The sequence below is a fragment of the Capra hircus genome, chromosome 28, assembly GCF_001704415.2.
Source record: "Capra hircus breed San Clemente chromosome 28, ASM170441v1, whole genome shotgun sequence".
NCBI lineage: Eukaryota > Metazoa > Chordata > Mammalia > Artiodactyla > Bovidae > Capra > Capra hircus.
This window is the reverse complement of record NC_030835.1, coordinates 27,662,617-27,685,515: the sequence shown is the minus strand read 5'-3', so window position 1 is coordinate 27,685,515 and position 22,899 is coordinate 27,662,617. Positions and strand designations below refer to the sequence as shown.

The following is a 22,899-nucleotide window of genomic DNA, read 5'->3' as shown; positions in this document are numbered from 1 at the left end:
TCCTAACTACAAAAGGGTGGGGAAGATCAAAGGAGACTCTTGAGGACGTAGATGAGCAGATCAATGTTTATTGAGAGAGGTGTTGGGAAGTGAGGGACTGGGTGGCAAGCCAAGCAAAATCCCCAAGTTATCAAAATGAATTCAACTGTTTTATTCCCAAGCTGCTTCTCAGATCAGATACCCTTTGCATGGCACCACCCCCACCCCCACCCCAAAAAAAAGTCTACCAGTAAAGCACTTCCTATCTGGCAGAAAAGTTAACTGCCCCATCAGAAGTTACATAGTATAGTTATCTACCCATTCTGGGTTCTCTCAGGGCTCAATCTCCTATAATAGATGGTTTTCGCTTTAACTAGGTTAATTTATGTTCTTTGTTGGGTCAACTAGCTAATGTTCCTTTCCTGGAAGATGGTGCCTTAACACCCAAGGCTGAACTTTATTCGTTTATTTCTGAATCCTACAAATTATTCACATCCCCTTAGAAGCTTCCTCCTCAGTGAATCGGGGCAAGTTATAATCTCTCTATGCTTCAGCTGCTAAAAAGGACTACTGGAGTGCTTACATCATAAGAGTTGCAAGGATTAAAAGAAATAATTCAAAGCATTTATTAGAACTCCTAGCACATCATGAGTGCTCAATAAATGTTAGCTATTAATTTTACTTTGAACCTTCTCTGGTTACAGTAACTGTTTTGCACATCTGCAAAAAGTTTTCCAGTGGCTAAAGCAAGGCAGTTCTAGTACTTTTTTCTTTCTATAAATATCCCATAAGTAATACATTGTAGAAAATTTTGAAACTGCCAAAAAGTACAAAGAAACATAATTGCCTTAATTCTACTATCCATATAAACTTGCATGTTTTAAGGTAAAAGTATTTCCTTTTATTTTTATTTTTTTTTACCCCCCCCTTTTTTTAAAATTGTATTTTATTTTTTATTTTTTTAAAAGTATTTCCTTTTAAAAAGAAGAATTTTTTTAATGTCTTTCCAGGTCAATAAACATGTTTCTATTACACTCTGAATATGTGCATATTTGTCTTTATTAATGTTGCACCATAATTTATTTAGCTGATCCTCTATTTCAATTACTTACATTGCTTCCAAACTTTTTTATTTTGAACAATACTCTAGTGTAAATTTTATATTCCCTTTGTGAACCTGCCCAAATTTTTCCTTAGCATAAATTCATAGAAGTGAAACTTCTGGGTTTGAGGGAATGCGGTATCTTAAGGATTTATTGTATACTGCCAAATTTTCTTTCAGAAGAATTGTACAAACTGGCAGTCTCCCCAGAGGGGCAAATTTCATGTTCTCATTTCCAATCCAATACTGGCTACTACATAGAGTATTTGCCAATTTGATGGATATTACCTAATTTCATTTTTTAAATTTAAAATTGTTTATCAAAAGTAATGATGAAAACTTAATACATTCACCAAACAGTTGAAGTCATTTCTTCTGTGATGTCCCTGACAGTGTCAATAAAGAGATGGTAATGTGTGGTTAAAAGCAGGCTCTCGACTGACTACCTGAGTTTGAATCCATATTGAATCTCTTTCTAGCTATGTGACCTTAGGCAAGTTACTTGTCTCTCTTTGTGTGCTTCGGTGTCTTCATCTAAAACATGGCTAATACTAGCACTTACCATATAAAGTTAAGTACATGCAGGCATTTAAGACAATGCTGCTGCTGCTGCCAAGTCGCTTCAGTCGTGTCTGACTCTGTGCGACCCCATAGACGGCAGCCCACCAGGCTCCCCAGTCCCTGGGATTCTCCAGGCAAGAACACTGGGATGGGTTGCCATTTCCTTCTCCAATGCATGAAACTGAAAAGTGAAGATGAAGTCGCTCAGTCGTGTCCGACTCTTAGCGACCCCATGGACTGCAGCCCACCAGGCTCCTCTGTCCATGGGATTTTCCAGGCAAGAGTACTGGAGTGGGGTGCCATCGCCTTCTCCGTTTAGGACAATGAGCTACTGTTAATGTTTGCCCACTTTTCACTTAGTGTTTTGGACTTCTTTAGGTGGAGATGGTGAAGAAGACAAAGTGGAGGATATACAGAAGTGACAAGGTAAACAGAATGCATAAAGATCCATGAAGCATCATGCTAGCTCCTACATTTGAACCTTTCCAATACTTTCATGTGTTATAAAGAGTGAAGAACAAGAATGGTTTCATACATTGTTTCCTACTTCATGAAAACACATTTAATCCACATGAACTGAAGCCTTGATAAGTCGTCAACATGGAGATTTCTTGGTTTATACATATCTCTGTCCCCCAGATCAAGCAACTCCCAGGCTGTGCTGTCTTTCACTTATGACCCATGTTGAACAGACCTGGTGAACATAGTATGGCTATATTTGTCCCAGAATTCTGGGGCTCCCAGCCTCTGGATCTCAAGGTGCAAATTATGTAAGAATATATAAGAACACCTCTCCCCTCCCTGTCATATGCACAAAGAGGAATCTTCAACACCCAATTTTGTGCTCTATTGTTGCCCTCAGATTTGAGTGACACTATCTAAAAATGCACACAGTCCAAGAGATTTGATAGAGGGTCAAAAGGAACCTCAGAGCTCATCTAGTTGAGCCTTCCCATTCACAGGGAAGGTTCTGGATCACTGTAGTCACAATAGATCCAAGAATGGAAAAGCAAAGAGCTCAGGGAGCTTCCTAACTTTTGGAGTTTAGGAGTCTTCCATGTAATTTGTTTTAAAATGTTTGAAGCCAACCCTAGCATTAATAGGATTAGCTAAAGATGGAGCCACAATTAACTCGAGTCCATGCTGCTCACACACCCTGTCCTAGAATGACCCACCCGGCTCCTTTGTCCATGAGATTCTCTAGCAAGAGTACTGGAGTGGGTTGCCATTCCCTTCTCCAGGGGATCTTCCTGACCCAGGGACTGAACCCAGGTCTCCTGCATTGCAGGCAGATTCTTTACGATCTGAGCTACCAGGGAAGCTCAAGGCACTAAGGTGGAATTTCATAGCATGCACTTGAGAACCCATGTGTTTAGGGACAATCATATCTCTCCCCAACCCTACCCCCACCACTGTCCCAAACTTTTCTTCTTAGAACTCTGCCTTACATAAGGCACCCAACATCACTTCCCATCTGTGGGTCTCAGCTTCCTCATATATAACACAAAGGTACTCTCCTAAAAGATGCTTTCCAGAACAAACATGTCATGACTCCATTTAAGGGCCTTTATATTGATTCAAAGAATGTACTTTCGTGAAACAAAATACTTTACCACAACAGAAATCACCACCTCTATAAATCCTATTATCGAAAAACAGCCCAAGGGGTCCACACAAATGTTCAACCAGGCACAGGATACAACTCAGCGCTTCTCACTTCCACACCTTGACAAACCAGGTATATTCAAACTGGGTACCATTTCCAAAAATAAATACATAGATACTAACTTAGGCAAGGGGGATATAAAACCTCAGCTTACGTGAGTTTATAAATATAACTTTTCAATACTTCCAAGTAAAATTTTCAAAACTGTTTTCCATACCATCTTTCTGTGATGTCTTCTACGTGGCTACATTCTCTACCTTCTCCTGATGGTACCACAGTCCATAGTGGCTGGACTCACGATTCTCATCTCAGGTTGCACATTAGAATTCTTTGTTTGGGGGAAAGAGGGGAAAACTCATATGACCTGTTTGCCCACCCTCCGAGATTCTGATCTCAGTAAACTGGAGGTGGGACCTCAGCACCGTATCTTAAAAATTCCCCAGATGAACCCATGGTGTAGCCAAAGTTGATGGCCACCAGTTTAGATGAACTGGCTTCAAAGTGGGGCCATAATTCATCAGGATTCTGAAAAAGAAATTTTGAATGTCTTCATATATATTTTTGTCTCATTATTTTAAAGTTCTTTATAATTTATATTTTGAGTATATTCGTGCATATTTGTATATTACAGATTAGTGCAGTAGTAAATATATAATTTTTTGACAAATGCACACATATTGGTGTGCATTCTAAAACAAAGGTTTTCTAATAGAAGTGCGTCCTCCAAAAGTTTGACTCTAAATAACTCACTGGGTAAGTAGCCATTCCTACTAAGTAGGCATTTCTTTAATTATAGTCTTTGTGGGCTGTTGTTTTATATTGTTATTTGCCTTTCATTCGTGCATTTTGTCTTATCTCCCACAGTAGTTTATAAATGCCTTTAAGGCCAAGATTCTGATTCCCGATTTTTCTCTCCTCTATAGTTCTTGGCATGGTATATAACTTCGACTTTAGGCAAACCTTAGTTTCCTCACTTAAAAAACACTGAAAATATTAATAATAGTACTTTCATAGCATTATTATTAGGATTACATTTGAGACAATTCATACATAGTTCCTAACATATATTATGGACTCAATAAATGGGAGCTATTTTATTACTTGTTTGTTGAACTGAATTCTTATATTCCATGTATATGGAATGCCAGGGACCATGCTAGAAAATGAGGGAAAAATGTATAAGACATGGTTCCCCTTTGAGCAACTCACAGTCTAACGACAGCAAACAAACAAACAAAAAAAACCCCCAGACATTTAAACATTCAATCATAAGGATACAAAAATAGATGCTCATATCATAATATGTACAAATTGTTATGAGAATATAGCGAAGGGAGCAATTAATCTTTCCCAGTGCCCTGAAGCATGAATAGGAGTTTTCCTGTGGATGAGGAAGAGGTATAAGCTTGGAAGAAGAGCATAAGCAAATGCATAGAGCACTTGTTCTATAAGTACAGTCTGGGGATCCATGAAAATCCCTGAGACCATTTCAGGTGGTTAAAATAACAATCATAATAATACTCAGACATTGTTTGCTTTTTTTGACTTGCATACTCTCACAAAAGTATAGTGGCATTTTCCAGAAGCTACATGATTTGTAATATCCAACAGATTGAATGTAGAAGCAGCTATGAGAATCCAGCTGTCTTCTGTTAAAGAGATTAGTTAAAATGTAAAACAATGCCTCTCTTTCCACTAAGTTATAGTTATTTTTTAAATACACATATGTCAACACGTAATGTGTTTATTATTGTTATTTTAAATGAGTTACTATTTAAAATATCTAAATTATAATTTTAATGTGGTAAATACACACACGCATATATTTATATAAAACCACCATAAACAAAAGCTCTCTGAGGTCCTCCACAATTTTTAAAGTGAAAGGGTCCTGAGATCACTAGCATAAAGGCATGAAATTGCATGTTGTGGCCAAGGAATAAATGAATACATGCAGTTAGCTGCCTCTAGTTCTTTTTGGAGTAGAGTATAAATTATAAATATGCACATCACACATTCATACACAATGAATATGATTACCATATCCTCTCAGCCCATGAGTAACAGATAAACTATGCTAAAATGCTGAAAGAGTTAACCCAAATCTCTTGGTGATTTTTGGAAAGGAGGAGGGAGCAGATTTAGTTAATCCAGTGAAAGTCATCGCATATAAATTTGCAAACTAAAATACTCCCTGGGCTGAGGTCATGTATTTAATTTTAGCAAGTAGGGTGAATATGTTTGGGTAGGTATTTATACTAACCAGTGGACTGAGCTGGAGATAGGTTTGACAGTGGAAACAGTGATACAATCTTTATTATTTTCAATGCAAAAAAAATGAACTATTAATGTGATGTTCTGGTTGAGAATTTAAACTCTCAAAAAATCTGGAAATTCAAAGTCATGGTACCCATAGCAACCATAACTCTGCCCCCTTGCATGCCCAGTGTGGAGTATTTTGTATTGCAGTACATGCTGTGAAATCTATGCCTAAATGTGCTATATAGCAGAGTTACAGTTGCTGTGGGAACTGTAACTTTGAATTGCCTGCCTTTTGTGTCATTAAACTTTCAGCTGAAGTATTGCATTAAAGGAATTTTTTTTTTCCTCCACTGCGTTTCCTCATTTAAAAAAAAAATTGATTGGGTGTTTCTTTTAAAAGGATGCAAATAATGTTAGACTCAAAAGGAAGGATAATGCATTTCTGTTTCCCTTTCCCAGATATATGCACTAATACAACATTAGTGAATTACCACATTTACATATTTCAACCTGCAATAACAAGTCATAAAATAATCCTCAACTTATATGGCACCTTTCATCCTGAAGAGTCCCATCACACACATAGACACAAAGTAACTGAACCACACTGAACAAGAAAACAATAAATATTTAACCACGCCTAACAAAATTATACAGTGCTTTAGGATAACTTCTTTTTTTAGGATAAGCGGTCCAGAAGAAAGGCACTGTGATCCAGTGGTTGGAACGCAACCAAGGAGTGGGAAATCTCATGTTCCTCCTCTACTTTTTTGCAGGCATTGACTCTCCCTGACCTTGTGTCAGCCATCTGAATCCCTCACAACTCTGGGTATGCCATTTTCTCTGTTTACTAAGGAAGCATTTCTAGGACCAAGGATACAAAAAGAATTCAAAAGGTCATTTGGTTATGTCTACTACTGCCAGTCAAGGCACGTACCTACCTATTCTAGAACAAGAAATTTCTGCTACAAAAGACAAGAGAGTAAATATTTTAGGATTTGAGGGCCATACGATCTCTGTTGTAACTACTCAACTCTGCCATTTTAGCGTGATAGACGCCATAGACAATACATAAATGAGTAAGCATGGCTGAGTTCCAACAAAACTTATTTACGGACACTGAGATTTGAACTTCATATAATTTTTATTTGCCACAAAATATTATTCTAGTGGTTTTTCCCAACTGTTTGAGAGTATAAAACACATTCTTAGCTCATGGGTTGTACAAAATCAGGCAGTAGGCTACAGTTTGCCAACCCCCACTTTAGAAGTTTGAGTTGTGAGTCAGGCTGAAGACCAGCTTTAGACAGACATGGACTTCTAAATATGCAACTAGCTTCCCAAACCAAAAGAGATATGTCTCTGTTAGTTTTTATATATCTAGATGTAGATACAGATATATACATATGGTATATATCCAATAAAATTAGATATATGTATATATGTGTATGTGTGTGTGCTGCTAAGCTAAGTCATTTCAGTCGTGTCTGACTCTGTGCGACCCCATAGATGGCAGCCCACCAGGCTCCCCCGTCCCTGGGATCCTCCAGGCAAGAACACTGGAGTGGGTTGCCATTTCCTTCTCCAATGCACGAAAGTGAAAAGTCAAAGTGAAGTCGCTCAGTCGTGTCCGACCCTCAGCGACCCCATGGACTGCAGCCTACCAGGCTTCTCCATCCACGGGATTTTCCAGGCAAGAGTACTGGAGTGGGCTGCCATTGCCTTCTCCAGTGTGTGTGTGTGTTGGTATGTAAATTCATTGTATATTTTGCTGATACACAGGAAGTGTAGCACAAATGTACAAATAATAATAAAATATACCACGCTCTTCACTGTAAATTCCACAGAGCCAATCTCTTCTCAGAGGATGCTTTTGTTAACTCTTTGCTGAACTCTTGTATCCATAGCTAACCTACAATTGGATTAACAAATGAGTGTAGTTCCAATTTGAATGTCTGAAACTTTCACTTAAATTGAGGAGTAAAATAAAAGTGAAGATAAAAGACGTAGCCAAGAATTTCAGTCTTTCATCAACGACATGAGCAACTTCTTTGATGAATTATATAGCTTTCAAAAATTTCCTTCCTTTTTTGTGCTATTCACAATATTATTGGTTACAGATCTGATACATGTTTAAGTTTAATCCATGTATTAGTCAGGGCTTCAAAGAAACAGAACCAATAGGAGATATATATATATATATCTCTCACAATTTGCGGAGGCTGAAAAACCCCAAGATCTGTAGTCAGCAAGATGGAGACCCAGGAGAACTGACCTTTAGTTCCAGCATGAGTCCAAAGGCCCAAGAACCAGGACAGCCAATGGTCTAAGTTTCAGTCCAAAAATCCGCAGGCTTAAGACTCAGGAAGAGCCAGTGTTTCAGTCCAAGTCCAAAGGCTAGAAAAGACCCATGTGACAGCTGGATTAGTCAGGCAGGAGTTTCCTCTTACTCAGACTTTTGTCCTAGTCAGGGCTTCAACTGATTGGATGAGGCTCACCCACGAGAGGTTGGGTGCAGTCTGCTTTACTCAGTCTATTGATTCAAATGTGAATCTCATCCAAAAACATCCTCACAGACACATCTAAGATAATGTTTGACCAACTATCAACTTGACCTAGTATCCCATGACCGAGTCAAGTTGACAGATAAAATTAATCATCACAATCGGCAATATTTACATTTTGTCCATCCCCTTCTTAAGCCTAAACAATCAACAACACCACACTAAATCAAGCCCTGATTTGTAATGTTCGCTGAGTTCCATGGGCTAAATATCTCATCACAGCCAATTTCAAGCTACCAACATAATGCCAACGGTCACGGACTGAGAAGACATGTGGTAGCATACCATTATGTAGTATTGTAATCATCAAAATAAAAAAGATATAAATAACCTGAAGAGGATAGACAATATTAAAATGTAGTAAGAGAGAAAGTGATGAATTTTCAGTATGTATTGTTTTTATTTTTAATATAATGTATTGTGAATTTATATATTTTTTATTGAATTATACTTTATATAAAATATATATAATTTAATATTTACCAAATAGTTGTGTTTCATAGGAAGTTTGCAAAATTCCATAAAATATAACAATTAGCTCTGGCAAGTCCTTAATCGGTGCTTCCAGCACACGCTGAGAACAGCACTGTGTAAACTGATTGCGGCTCATGTGGTCCCTAACCTTCTTTGTGAAAAGTCTGCCCAATTCCATTTTGGCCACAGCTTATTGAAGATGAGAAGAGAAACAATCTCATTATTCTTCTTGTTATTCCTTTTTCTCTGAAGTTCTCAGATCTCTTTATACTCTTAGCGAATAACTACACTTACATATTTCAACCTGAAATAACAAGTCATAAAATTATCAGTCTGTGGCCACGGCAAAATGTAGGTGGAGGCAGCCCAGGGACTTGCTAATACTTCCATTTGTTTGCTTGATGGCTGAGCACAGGGGGCTGCCACTACACAGGTGACCAGTCTGGACAATTCTGCCACAATTATCTGAGAAATTCTGACAAAGGTGGAATTAGGATTTGAGTCCTGTGGATAATTATAGCCATGGACAGGGAGACACAGAAAATCAGTGAAGAATGGCCCCTTGACTTTCAGTCTAGTGATTTACCTACCATGTCCACTCTGCTTCTAAGTAATGAGTTACTTAATGCTTGTCAAGTATTTTTAAGTTGTAAATCACTAACTACAAGGCATCATTAACGTCTATTTGAAACTGCACAGAGAAATTTTTAGTTGGTGGTATATGAGTTCCCCAGTGGAGGCAATACTCCTTATCTGTACATTTTCTTGTCTTCTTTTTTAAAAATCAGGTATGACAAGATGTTTTAATAACCTCATATGGCTGGGACCTCTGTTTTTGGTATGATCTAAGATGGCTGTTCCCAACAATCCCTTGAATATCATGCTAGAGGTCAATTTGATCAAATTCTTTATTAGTATGTGGATCATAAATGAGTCTGAATAACAAGAAGCCTGTAAGTCACCATCACCCTCTTCCTTAGGATGCTGTCCACCTGAGATGGAACTGTGTGGCATTTCAGATAGAGGAACAAGGTCACAATTTAGTCAAAAGTCATACATCCCCCACTGCAAGACATGCAATTTTAAAAAGAAGAAAAAAGAAAGAACTTCAGTTACTTCTAAACTAAATAGCCCAGAAATGTCAAGGGCACTTGAAGGCAATGAATTGTTAACATTAAGGGGTGTTTGGGTTTATGTGTGACTGGGGTGAGGGAATGGGACTTGGATTTAATTTATAAATTAGAAAAAAATAAATTGACTCAACATTGCTATTGTAACTGGAAATGGCTTGGGCAAATTTAATCCAACCTCCCTGAAAATTCTTGATTAGTCTCCCAATGGGGAAGAAAATCAAGATAAGATAGGAAGTCTCCTCCATCTGTACTAAGGGCAGAGGAACTGGGGCCTCCCGTGCCCACAAAGCGCATCACATGACTGCGGAGAGGGGCGTGGGGGAGGGGGAGGGGACCCTTTTCTCTGAGTTCCCCACTTCTCTCTTGGCTGTGGCCTCCAGTCCTGGAGAAATCTATTCCAAGCTACCGGCCTTTACTGTCCAGACCTGAGTTAGAGACCCACCCCCACCACAGCCCAGGAGGCAGGAGACAAGGTGGAGGCCCAAATTTAAGATGTAGCTCAACCTTTGACCACTAGAGGTCTCCTGGAAAGCAATGACCCATATAACCCGGTTTATCCTTCTTCAAACCAGTAGACTTGTTGAACGAAGACTCGGACGAGCCCGCTCTGCTGGAGGCCGCCTTATTAATAACGGCACCCACCCCCACCGCTCACGATGGCGCCAGGCGTGGAAGGGGGAGGGGACTAAGTCGTGGCTGACACGCAGTCTGTCCTAGCTTTTCAACCCACGAATCAGTCTGCAAACTCGGGGGCCACCCGCCTCGAACCCCACTTCTTGACCAAGCAAGACAGGAGAGAGCCTCTAACTGGAGGCCCCCATGTGGGCAGCGCGGTGTCCCACGGACTTCTAACCAGCTGTGGACTAGCCAAGGGACCAATGTGCAGAATCTCTTAGCATCAGGTCCATCACAGGCCAGGATTCCCCCTCCCCCACCTTCGCCCCACTCGTTCCTCCCGCCCCCTTTCACCTTCTCCTTTCGCCTTGCGATCGCCAAAGTGGCCCGAGTTTAACCGGTGGAAAGAGATTAGGGGACCATTCACCGTCCCTGTTCTGACCCATGCGGTATTTTCTGGAAAAATATAGCGGCTTCTAGGTAGAAAAGGAAAGGGGAAAAAAAAAAAAAAGGTGGTGGGGGGAGCCGAGGGGGAGCAAGGAAGGAAACAGCCAGGTTGAATTCCCAGTCTTTATCAAGCAATTCGCTCACCAATGAAAGAAAGCTGCAGTGGCAGATTCGAGCCACATGCGGTAGTGTGTAGCAATTAGTAGATAAAATGCTGACTAAAGTGCTAAAACATGAAGTATTATTATAGCCAAGGTCAAAAATGTTTCAGTTGTTTTTTACAATTTGGGGGAGGGGGAGTCCCAGAGTTGCGCAGAGAGTGTTGAATTTTTGAAATGGTCGCCTTCTTTTTTCAAATTGTACTTTTTTTTTCTTTTAATGATCCTGTTTATTATAGTCCAAGCTGCCTAATTATGTCACTGCTGGTTCTTGCAACTAACTTAATCCTCCTGATCCTTTATGAAATGATTCGCAGACACTGAAAAATGTGTCTACTGCTTCCCCACTCCCTTGAGTGGTGGGCATGATTTTTAATTTTTTAACCTTTTAAATAAACCAAATAATTTAAAACAGAGTTGGGGTTTGGGCTACCAAAGCAGCAGGGATATAGATATGTAGGTACAGGTTCCTGTGTTTTGGCATAAGAAAGAACCCAGAAATAGTAAGTATAAATAGTGTGGTATAAACATATACTGCTTTTTTCCTACTCTTCTTTTATACACAGTGAGTCCCAGCTGTGTACAAGCTTTTTTATAGATAAATAAAGCAGTTGCTTTCATGATTATAACTGTCCTGAATGGATTGTCTTCTTACAACATTCAATCTGTTTATGAGTATTTACTTTACATTAGCCCAAGGACCCTGCACTGCAGGAGTTTGCTTCTATTCCCCTGGGTGCCGGTGTCTCAAGTCTTACATCTGCTCTGTGATTGATGGAGCCTTGAATCCACGTTATTACTCTCTCACAAGAAGAAATCAAACAGGCTATTAACTACATTACTTCAAAGAACTGTTTCAATACAATCTCCTTATCTTAATTGAAACTTTCTTTGTATGGATATTTGCTACACAGATAATTTACAGGTGCCTATCAAGCATAATATTAAAGAAAGAAAATAAAGGATTTTTTGTTTTGTTTTTGTAAACACACCATTGTGATCTGTAATTTTATAAGTCATTCACAGGATTGGAGCTGAAGTTTGATTTATTAGATTTTATTATGTTCATGGGGGTGGTGGTGCTGCTGCTATATTAAGAGGGGGAAGAAGTCCTTGTGATTCAGTTTTGAAATTTAGCTTCCATCTGATTACAAGATTGTAGATATTCAAAAATATTCAGACCTAGATCGCTGCAATTGTTAACATCTCAAAAACCTTGTCGAGAGTCAGGCAGCATGCAGCCTAGTTCAGCACCTACCTTGAAGAGACATAGAAACAGGGTTTCTAATTAAGTGAAGTTCCTTACAGACCCTTAAAGACTTAAATAGCAGCAAAACCAGCAGAAGTTGCTTAGATGCTATGAGGAGCTATGTATTTTTAAAGAGAGAGATTTAATATACAATCGAGGGATACCCTCAGGCATTCTGTTGAGGTTTCCTGCATAAATGCTGCTGCGTTGGTCATACAGGAAACTGACTCACAGTCGATCTCAAATATGATCTTGTCAAAATACTGCAACTCAAGTTTTTTAACATAGGATTTCTTGAGCTGGATGTGTATATTTACACTAACAGGACAGAGACTAACTGAAGCCTTAAGTGTCTTTCATATATTTTTAAAAAAATTATGTAAAATGCCCTTCAGTCAAATCCATTCATATGTAAAAAAAGAACAAAATGGGTTATTCTAATCAAATGTCTGCAGTAAGCATCATAAACTTAAAAAGAGAGAGAAAGCGCCAGAGAGCTGTAATTTCTCTTTGTAACCCATGTTTATAAAATAGAAAGATCAGATGAAATTTCAAGGAAGATAATTAAAGAGTGATGTGCAAGTCATAATTTGGCTAATGCAAAAGATGGGAGGCTGTGAATTTTTACACTGTCCTTCATGGTGCAGAGTTGTGATATTACTTTAAATTATTAAAATAGTTTCGACATCTTTCAGAATACCGGCTCTTTGGCATGGGCTTTTATTACTTATTGTAATTGGAGGATCTGCCATTTTCTTGCGTTTATCTCTGTGTGTATAGAAACGAGATAGATCTTGCCTTTTATTACTTCCCCATGTTCTGAATCAAAAATGTGGTTTAGATAATGTTAAGTGCCCTAATTCTTACTGCAGAGGACGCAGACGTTATGAAAAAGCATAAAAATACACACAGAGGGTCTTTCCACCTCAAGTCACTGAATATTAGGCATTTGTGCTCTGCCGGGTGTATTAACTTCAGCCATGTGAATATAATTTTCATTAAAGTAATCCTGTTTCAACTAGATGCTGTGACTAGAGGTGAAACGTTGCGAAAGCGTTAAAAATAGCTTACTAGTAATTTCAACATCCTGTAATTTTATCACAGATCAAGTTTCAACTGTCATACTATACAGACCTTATTCCCCATATAGTACATGTTTACTTTTTTAGCATGCCAGACCCACTTTGGAAAGATTGGTGCCAATATAATAAAATCGCGAGGGGGGGTGATACTGAAAGGAGTGGGAGGAGAGCGGGGAAGCGGGTGGGGGAGCGTGGGGGAAGCGAGTACACCATTTTACATCAACACTGCGAAAATGCAATCTAGCCTGGCGGAGGACCGGCAGCTGGGTCGGAGCGAGCGAGGGCTTTGCAGTCTCTGCCTGTTCCTTGTTCTGTCGCTCTTAAGTTTCTCTGTGTTTGCATAATAGCCGTGCATGCAAACCTCGCAATGCTCCAGGGCTCCAGAACAATAAATATACACATTTAAAGCCTTTATTGTCTTACGGTTCATGCCCCCGGTTTCAACAGCTTAATTTCTGGTTGTATTTAACTAGTTTGCAAATGGATTTTTTCAGTTTCAAACTATTATTGAGGAAGCTCCCCTCCCTTTTTGGCGGGGGAGGGGTTGGGGGTGGGGTAGGAGTCAGTATATTATTCCTGTAGCGCTGGGTTATATAAACACATTATCATTTGAGAGCGCCCTTGGCGTCCATCAGCATTGTAAACACGTACTAGTGTATATACTTCAAAATTAAAGAATGCACACGCAGAACCAGGAGCCTGAATTCATATTCCGAGCAGACTCGCTGCTCGCATTTATTGATTTATCATGCATCGTTTATTGTTCCAGTCCCTAAATGCAGTCGCTGTCCGTTCAATATTGTTTGCAAAATCCTGAGATGTGTGTGCGCTGCTCACTTGTCTTTCTGTTCTGTTTTTTTTTTTCTGAGTATTTTTTTTGCGAAGCGAACAAATGCATTAATATTTATATGTTTATATAATCGATAACCCACTTTTCCCTTCCACGTAAATAGGCATCAAAAGATAATTTAACAGATTAGTTCTCGAAAACATGGCAGTGAGGAAGCGTAATTTAACTATCAAACAAATCTACATGTCTAATAACAGCAAATCTGCTAAGGAGCATTAGAAAGAGGAGCAGCGCCCCGGAATCTCTGCAGGAAATGTTCTTTATATTAGACATATACAAGCAGGTCCTGTCAGATGCACAGCGGAGCTCGCTAGCTCTCGTCTCCTCCAAAAATTTCATCAAACGACATTGCTAGACAAGAGAGATTGGGAAGAGGGAGATCGCATCTTCACACAGTTTTAGGGCAGAATTTATTTTTACAAAGCTCCCTATACGTTTTTTGCCTTGATCCATCCGCTTCCCGCCGAGATCGGACGGAGCCTTTCTGTCGATTATGAATTTGATCAACCTACATTTGGAAGGAAACCTATATAGTTCTCACAGGAGCTGAAAATTGAGACGTCAGAGAAATATTAGGACATAATTTCAATCATTTTAGTGCCGAAGGGAAGGCAAGAACTTAGTTTTATATTGAGACAGTACGCCGGATGAAGGCAGAGAATGTGTCTCCCTTCCAGGACCTGATGCAATCCATTCAAGCCAACAAGTTTGGAGAGAATGTTGAGTTCAATCAATTCAGAACGTCGAGATGGAGCCCAACTCACTCCAGGTATTTCGCTCTCCTCCGCTCTTCCGATCCCGGCACCCCCCGGCACCCCCCAGCCCCCCGGCTCACCCACACCTCTGCACCCACCCACGCCCCCCACAAACTTTTCACCAAACTTTTACCCTCTACATCCCCCAAATCATTTTTATTGTTTAAAAAAAAATCCGATTATACATACATAATGTAATTTTACCGCCTCAGATGGAGAGGTAGGGAGAGGTGGCGGGGGGTGGGGGTGGAGGGGCCGGAGGTTTTTTTTTTTTTTTTAGAAGGGAGGCAGAAAATTTGTGGGCTCTATTATTTTTCCACCCAGCTTTATATCTGTTGGCTCTTCTGTATTAAGAGTGGATGTCTGTGTGTAAATGTGTCTGGGAATAGACGTTTGTGCTCTGATGGTTACATTATTTATTTGGTGCTTTTTTTTCCCCTGCAGTGGGTCGGCTCACCGTGTGGCTTGCACGGACCTTACATTTTCTACAAGGCTTTTCAATTCCACCTTGAAGGCAAACCAAGAATTTTGTCCCTTGGCGACTTTTTCTTTGTAAGATGTACGCCAAAGGATCCGATTTGCATAGCGGAGCTCCAGCTGTTGTGGGAAGAGAGGACCAGCCGGCAACTTTTATCCAGCTCTAAACTTTATTTCCTCCCAGAAGACACTCCCCAGGGCAGAAATAGCGACCATGGCGAGGTGGTAAACTTATATCTCCCTCTTTTCTTTCTTCATTATTTTTTCCCGTAGTAATGCTTATTACAGGGCAAGCTTGAAAATACTGTATTCACTTCTGCAGGCGAGCAAGATCGACTTCTTTTTTAAAGGGGTAGCGCCACTAGCTGGGGCTCGAGTATTTTGCCATTGTCAGAGTTTGGCTGTCAGCTTTACAAAGAGGATCCAACTGCTGATTTTAGTCAAGATCAAATAACTTGTTTGAGAAGGGTTTTGTTCAAGGATATGTGTGTGTGTGTGTGTGTGTGTGTGTGTGTGTGTGTGTGCGCGCGCGCGCGCGCGTGTGATCTTTCTGTTGCCGCTTGAACATCACATGCTTTTTATATTTTTTGCTTTTTGAAAATTTACCTTCGAGTCTGGCTCGGTCGGGGATGGGTGGATTTCTTTCGGTGGGTTTCGATATTGTTCACTTTTTTTTTTAAGTAAGTATTTGATATGTTTAAGAGGGCGGAAATTACGAAATGGAGGCAGAGTGAGATCAAAAGCTATTGAGTTGGCAAAGACGTGTTGAATAAAGTGATAAATGACAGGTACTGGAATAATACATTCAAATAACTTGCAGATCTGCCCGGGCGGATTTCAAAGCGGTCGTGTAACCGGCACAAACACGTTAAGCATTAACAACTATCTCTCGTCCCCACCCCCTCTCCCCGGACAGACCATTTGATGTTTTACTTTTCAATTACTCCACGCAAAGTGGACGTCTTCCAGCGCGATCTTTGGGGATGTGGGGGACGCGGACCGCGGAGGGAAAGGCAGAGGGGTGTGTGCTCGCCCACTGGCCCTGCGGGTCCGGCGTCCTCGGTGCCCAGACGGCGCTCCCGGGGAGGGTGGAGAGGGAACGAGCCTCCCCGGCACGTTTCTGGGCGGCCGCGGGGGCGCTCGTCGCGTTCCTGGGAGGACGCCCGAGGTGAGCCCGCTGTCACCGGGCGCCGGGGCGGCCGCCTCTATTCGGCTCTGTCATTTCATGTGTGACCGCAGTTCTGCGGGCTCCCCTCGTCAGCTGACCGACCTCAGCGCCGTGGTACCTACCCGGGGAACTATTTTGGGGAGGCTGTGCCCACTGCGCCGCGGGGAGGGAGGGTGCGCGGCCGCCTGGCAAAGCTTTGTGTTGTCCAAGCGAGAGCACGGTAATCAAACTCAGACTTTTGAGGGCAGCTAGCTCTGTCTGTTCCAGGCTCTCGAGCTTTCGAGGTAGGTGTAAGGATCTTTTTGTTAAATGAATGGTTCCCCGTTTAACTCATCCCGGAGCGGAGCTCGAAGCTGCCTGCCAGTCAGTCCTTCCAGAATTCTTTGGTCTGATGGAGTTGATTGTACTTTTGGCATCTCCAGTTTACTCCTTCTTCGGGGAATCGAATTACCCATCGGTGGTCTCTGCAGGTTTAATTACTGGAGTTCGTCAAAACGTTCGCTCTCGGATCTGCCTCTTCGGAAATAAGCCCCTCCCTCCTCTCCGAACACCGCCCCCCCCCCCCCACCGCCACTCAGCCCCTCCGCCCCTCCGCCCCTCCGCCCCTCCGCCCTCCCCGCCAGCTCTGGGTTTTAAACGTTCACAATTCCCGAAGTCTGCCGGCAATTTTACAAAGGTGTTGTTTGGAAATACTGTGAAAAATCCTGCAACCTACCAACAGGTTGAGCTCTTTCCTCCTGCCAAGGTCTAGCTCGGGCCCCCTCCCCCGACCCAACTTTCCTGCGCAGCTGTCTTCCTCCTCCTCCCCCTCCTGATTTCTTATTATTTGCTTTTCAAATTTATTACTTCAACATGGCCTGTGATCTGGAAAAGGGAAGGATTAAATATCCAGAAAAGAGCTGGTGCCTAATAGACTTCTGACTAAACCCAGAAGGAAATTATTCAGTGTTTTATGGGATATTTTGTAGCCACGCTCTTTTTTTTAAATTGAAAGTGGAATATTTTTAAAAGACCCTGAACTGACCCCACTTGGAGCAGTTTTAATTTCTGTTGTGTAATTAAATAGTGAATTCTGACTTAAGAGTAAAAGAAATATTAGGCAAAGATTGCATCTGGTAAAACAGTTGATAGTAAATAGATATATTTTTAAATACACGATTTTTTACAAAAATATTCTTTATGGTGAAATGTAAGCGAACCATTTTAATGATCTTTGCATTTCGTCATTGCTATATGAGCCATACCTGAGAAAATTAATCTTGCTATTTAAAAGTAAACTCTAGGGGTTTGGGGGAGGGAGATGGCTCTATTTATAATCCTCAGCTGCATATACATCGCCTAATATTATGCATGATTTGTTTTTTAATGCTAACACGGCTGGTAATTAGCTGTATGATTATACTTGTATATTTCATTAGGACTTTGGCTGATGTCATTGTGAATTATTCAGCCATATTAAAACAATTTTCAATTGAGATAATGACACGCCTCAAAATTATGCAAATACAGGCTACATTGTGCAAAATAATTATGACAAACGTAAAGCAGGTAGAAAGTTTCCCAATGCAAATCGGTTTTCCACCCTGGTGATGTCATTTCCCCCCTGGCCTAAGTTAGTCATTCATTAGCAGAATAGCAACAGCAGTCTTCTCTGGAGGAGAGCCTACAGAAACCAGCATTTACCTCTGGCACCTAGAGGGGGCAACAGGGCCCTCTCGTTAAGACCTTTGCTTTGTTTTCACTTAACTCTATTAAGTTGTTTATATACAGTGAAATGATTTTATTATTGATTTTAAATAGTTTTGAATGATGCATTTGCCATTTGCAGTGCATAACTGGAAGAGGAGGGTTTCATGGTGATGAGCACTGTTACTTGGAGAAAATGTTTAGCACATTTAATCAGCCAGGGCAGTTTATTTAAAGTAGCTAAATGGAGGTTAATAATTTCTTGATTGAGCTGATATCAGCATCCATTTCCAAAGGACAGCCAGGACTCAGTATGGTTTTTTTGTTTAAGAGAACCATTCTGTCTTTTTATGATTTCTTGAAATATGAAGACGTCAGTTCTAAAAACAGGAAAATTATCACTGTGTGAGGTTAGAAATAGCGTCCCTGTGTGGTGTGCTATGATCTTTAGAACACTTTTTTTTTTTGGCGTGGGAGGGAAATTTTCTTATTGATCTCTGCAGTAATTGTAGGAGGCTAGATAAGGCAGGACTTTGTATGTCCATTTTACAGCTGGAGACAGGCTTGCAGACATTATGTGGTTTGTCAGAGGTCACTTGCTAGAATCTAGACCTTAAATTTTAGGTTTGGTGTATTTTTCCCGCTGAAACCTACTCTTGAAACTAGAGCTTGAATACATCATGTTACATTCTAGAAGTGTGTACTCATGTGGGCAGTTCCTTGTACATTTTAGAGCTATGACTAGTTAGGCAGCTTTGCTAAAGGTCACCAGATATTTAGGTAGCAGAATCATTCTTATTCTATAAAGTTCAGATAAACCTAGTCAGTGGCATATAACAGTAACAGTTACATGTAATACCATTATTAATAATCATTAACAATTTATTACTAGTTTAGATAAGTATTATGTCTGGACTGCTTATATCACTGCTTCCTGCACGTACTTAGGGTCCTGGCAGCTGGTGTGAAGGAGAAGCATTCCAGAGAGTCACATGTTGATTCTACAGTTTACTATTTGTTTGACCTTGAACAGTCCTAAATGCTCTGAGCCTCAGTTTCTTCAGTTTCAAATGGGGGGGAACAATAATAGTAAGGCTGACTGGAGATTGTTATATATACCAAGACATTATTATGGGCAAAATACTTTATAAATTAAATGAATAGAAAGGAGTTATGGTTATAGGGGTCTTTATATATTCTTAATTTATAAATAAGAAACATAATAACTTAGGTCTATGTGGAGTCTTCTGGGCCTCATCATGATACTGTTTTGAATTATGAAAGTGAAGAGCAGGGCCATATGCAAGGAGTTAAGTGTCTGGTAATTACCTACAATTGCCATATTCAGCCAGTAGCTTTTCAGGGGAGGAAAATGGCAAAGTAGGCGGGTAATTGGCTCTGTTACTGGGTAACTTCTGATTATATTCCTTTTCAGATTGCCAAGTGCTTAATCTATTGGCAATATACCCTCTTAAAATAGGTGGATGTATGAGCTTGAATTTCATGGGGTGGATTCTACAAGGCTTGCTGGTCCCCTGCAATATGAGTGTAGGTGAGTAAGCCAGTGTTGTCACAGAGTCAGGATCAAGCATATCTGGTCATTATAGATTCTAGCATGCAGCCAGGGTTTCTAACAGTGGTTTGGCTATCACCAGCCTTACTATCTAGTTAAAAAAATTTTTTAATGTATATTCCCAAGCTCTTATTGAAATTAATTTATATAGAATCTCTGGAATTGGGATCCAGAATTCTGCATTTTATAAATTGTCTTGCTCTCTCTGTGTGGATCTTGGGCAAGTTTTAAACTCTGTGCCTCAGTTTTTTCATCTGTAAAATGGGAATAGAGTACCTACTTTGTAGGATTATTTTAAGGATTAAATGAGCTCATATATATATAAAGTGCTTACAACTAAGGTGGGAGATAGTAGAGTTGCTAAAATAATTTACTCATTATTACTATCATTAATATTAATATTATTGTTCTCATTAAAGTTTGAGACAACTGCCTTGGACCTTCCTAAAGAAAGCTTTTCTCTATGAGAGGGTGACGTATAGGATAGTTTACTAGAACATATAGGTGATTCAAGTCACCCCAGATCAGGCTGGCTTTCATCCATATGGTAGATTTAGCTGTGTTGCCATTATAAAAGGCTCCTTAAGGATTTACATTTTATTATTGAAATATGCTGTTAACTGGATCAGCAGGATTTTTTAGAAGATTGCCTGATCGTATCACAGACACATTCTGAAATTCAGGTGCCGGACTGTCCTTGTTTCACCCGTGGGTGGCCTCTCAGCCTCTGGTTTGTATCCATGAGCTGATTTTTCAGAAGTTTCTGAGATCACCTCAGTGTCATCACTAGCCTTGGTCAATTTCTTTAACCCTTTCTAAGCCTCAGTTTCTTCTTCTGTCAAATGGATTTAAAGGCTTTCTACCTTGCCAGGAGAATTAGTAAAACTAAAAGTCCTGAAACAAATGATGGATGCTGTGATAATAGTTATTATTTATTGTTAGTAATGATCTTAAGCTAAGAGAAGGAATATCTTCATACTTTGCATAGCAGGCCCTTTAGAACCAGGGTGAAAACCAGTGAATTATATGGAGAGAGTTTACTAGACTGTGACAGGCATCAGCAAACTAAGGCCTGAGGGCCAAACCTGGCCCACTGTCTGCTTTTGTAAATAAAGTTTTACTGGAATATAGTCAGACTGTTTACATATTGTTTATAGCTGCTCTCAGGCTATAATGTCAGAGCCGAACAGTTACGACAGTGACCATATGGCCCACACAGTGGAAAATATTTGCTCTTTGGCCCTTTGCAGAAAATGCTTGCTGACCCCTGGCCTATAGAGTTGATCTGAAATAAGGAATGTGACTGTGTGCCTTTTTGTCTTTCTTACTTGGCTTTGGAGCAAGATCCAGTAATAGAAGGAATACTTTAATATGTCAAAAACATTCATATATACAAAATTTTGTTTCAGCTTTGAGCCTAGGATGTGAAAATTTGAGAATCAGTAAAATGTACACTAAGTTTTATTTTGTGTGGTTAAGATCCTAATTCCAGCCAATGTTGGATTCATCTATCCTGAGTTAATAAAAGCTGCTTGTTGAGTGCTAACCATGTGCTCAGTGCTTTGCTAAGTACAGAGATGGATGTAAACAATGCATGATGTAGCTCTTTTTCTTAAGAAGCTAATCAATCTTGATAGAGAGATGAGATCAACACGTTTTTAAAAAATGTAAAAGCAATATGTTATATAACACACTAGTGAATTGTGCTCACAATAAATGCAATATGTTTTCAGAAGAAAGCTCACTGTCTACATGTTTTTAGAAAACGAATGCATTGATCTCCTCAAACATTGGCTGAAGACCTACTAAGTGCTAGACAACCAGGTAGAGAGATAATGGAGAACAGCCCAACCCTCAAAAATCCCTTAGTCTGCTTCCATAGACAGGTACTGGTCACAGAAAAGCTGTCGGATTCTATGTCCCTTAGTTAAGTGGAGATGAAATGAAGTCACTATTTGTAGTATTTTATTATCTTTCTGGAAATTAGGAAGTACTGCCTTCACCTTTGAGGTTCATTCAACCCATGCATACTTATAGAGCACCTGCTTTGTGCCAGAGCCTGTTCTAGGCCCCTGGATACAGCAGTGAACAAGACAAGCACCTCTGCCATCAGGGGGCTTACAGTCCAGTGGTTAGTTTTAACCTCCCATGTAGTTTGCATACTGTGTTCCATGTGCCATCTGGGTTATCTGTATTCTTTTTCTGTGCTCATCACCCCATCATCTCTGCTCCCACTGCGGTGCTGTTATTAGGGGCGGAAGGTGGTGCCTTACTCACCTCTGGGTCTCTGCGCAGTACTCAGTGCACTTGTCAAGTATCTATTGAAGGACTGAATGACATAATTAAAACGCCGTCTTCCCCACAACCTGCTCTCTTTAAGCTTGGCCCAGTTTCTTTCTTTCTCACAGGTCATTCACCTGTGGCCCAGCTCCAGCAGCCCACCTCACACTTCTTTCTCTTCTAAAATCTATTATCATTTTGCAAAATAAGGTGTGAAGAAGTGCAAAAGGTTTCTTTTTAGGAGAACTCACCAAAGAAATGAATGACTATATGGGACTGAATGGTCAGGCGAGAGCCAGCATCTCCCACCTCTTTGAGCACTTTTCCAGTCTTCAGCTATCAGTCCATAAAAAGTCAGGACTTTGGGGAAGTTCCTTGGTGGTCCCCTGGTTTGGATTCCTTGTTTTCACTGCCAAGGGCCTAGTTCAATCCATGGTTAGGGAACTAGGGTCCCAAAAGCCATGTGGGGTGGCCAAAAGCAATTTTATTAAAAAATAAGTGAAGATTGTTTTTTGGTTTTTTTAAGTCAGGCTTTGGGTGGCAAACTGTGAAAAGATAAAACTTGAGGGAAGAGAAGTCACTTCTTACTTGAGTGTTGGTTGGCAGTTCCTGCAAACTAGCATATTTCTCAGACCGATGGTCTTGATGAGGCCATATGTCCTATGACAAATCAAAATTGTAAGCAATTAAAACCTCTCTTGACATTGAGTGTCAGGCACATACTAAGGAAATGTTATTTTTATGAAGTACATGAGTCCATACATGTAAATAAATACTTTGTTATTAATTATTAATAAAGCATACCATTGTTCATAGTG

At 40.2% G+C, this 22,899-nt stretch overlaps 1 protein-coding gene and 1 long non-coding RNA gene across 3 annotated transcripts in view; one reads left to right on the top strand and one right to left on the bottom strand.

Annotated features, from left to right (window-relative positions):
• LOC102169358 overlaps positions 1 to 8,086 on the bottom strand; it is a 66,127-nt gene extending 58,041 nt beyond the window's left edge. Inside the window, exon 1 of one of the 2 annotated variants that reach the window (XR_001917444.1) lies at positions 7,846 to 8,086. This is a non-coding gene — a long non-coding RNA (uncharacterized LOC102169358). The remainder of the gene's footprint in view (positions 1 to 7,845) is intronic. The other variant, XR_001917443.1, reaches the window with a different exon arrangement.
• The window catches only part of ARID5B (AT-rich interaction domain 5B), a 192,181-nt gene continuing 183,715 nt past the window's right edge, over positions 14,434 to 22,899 (top strand). The window contains exons 1-2 of the mRNA XM_005699068.2: positions 14,434 to 14,911; positions 15,342 to 15,596. Coding sequence (XP_005699125.1) covers positions 14,891 to 14,911; positions 15,342 to 15,596 — 276 coding nt within the window. The 5' untranslated portion in view covers positions 14,434 to 14,890. The remainder of the gene's footprint in view (positions 14,912 to 15,341; positions 15,597 to 22,899) is intronic.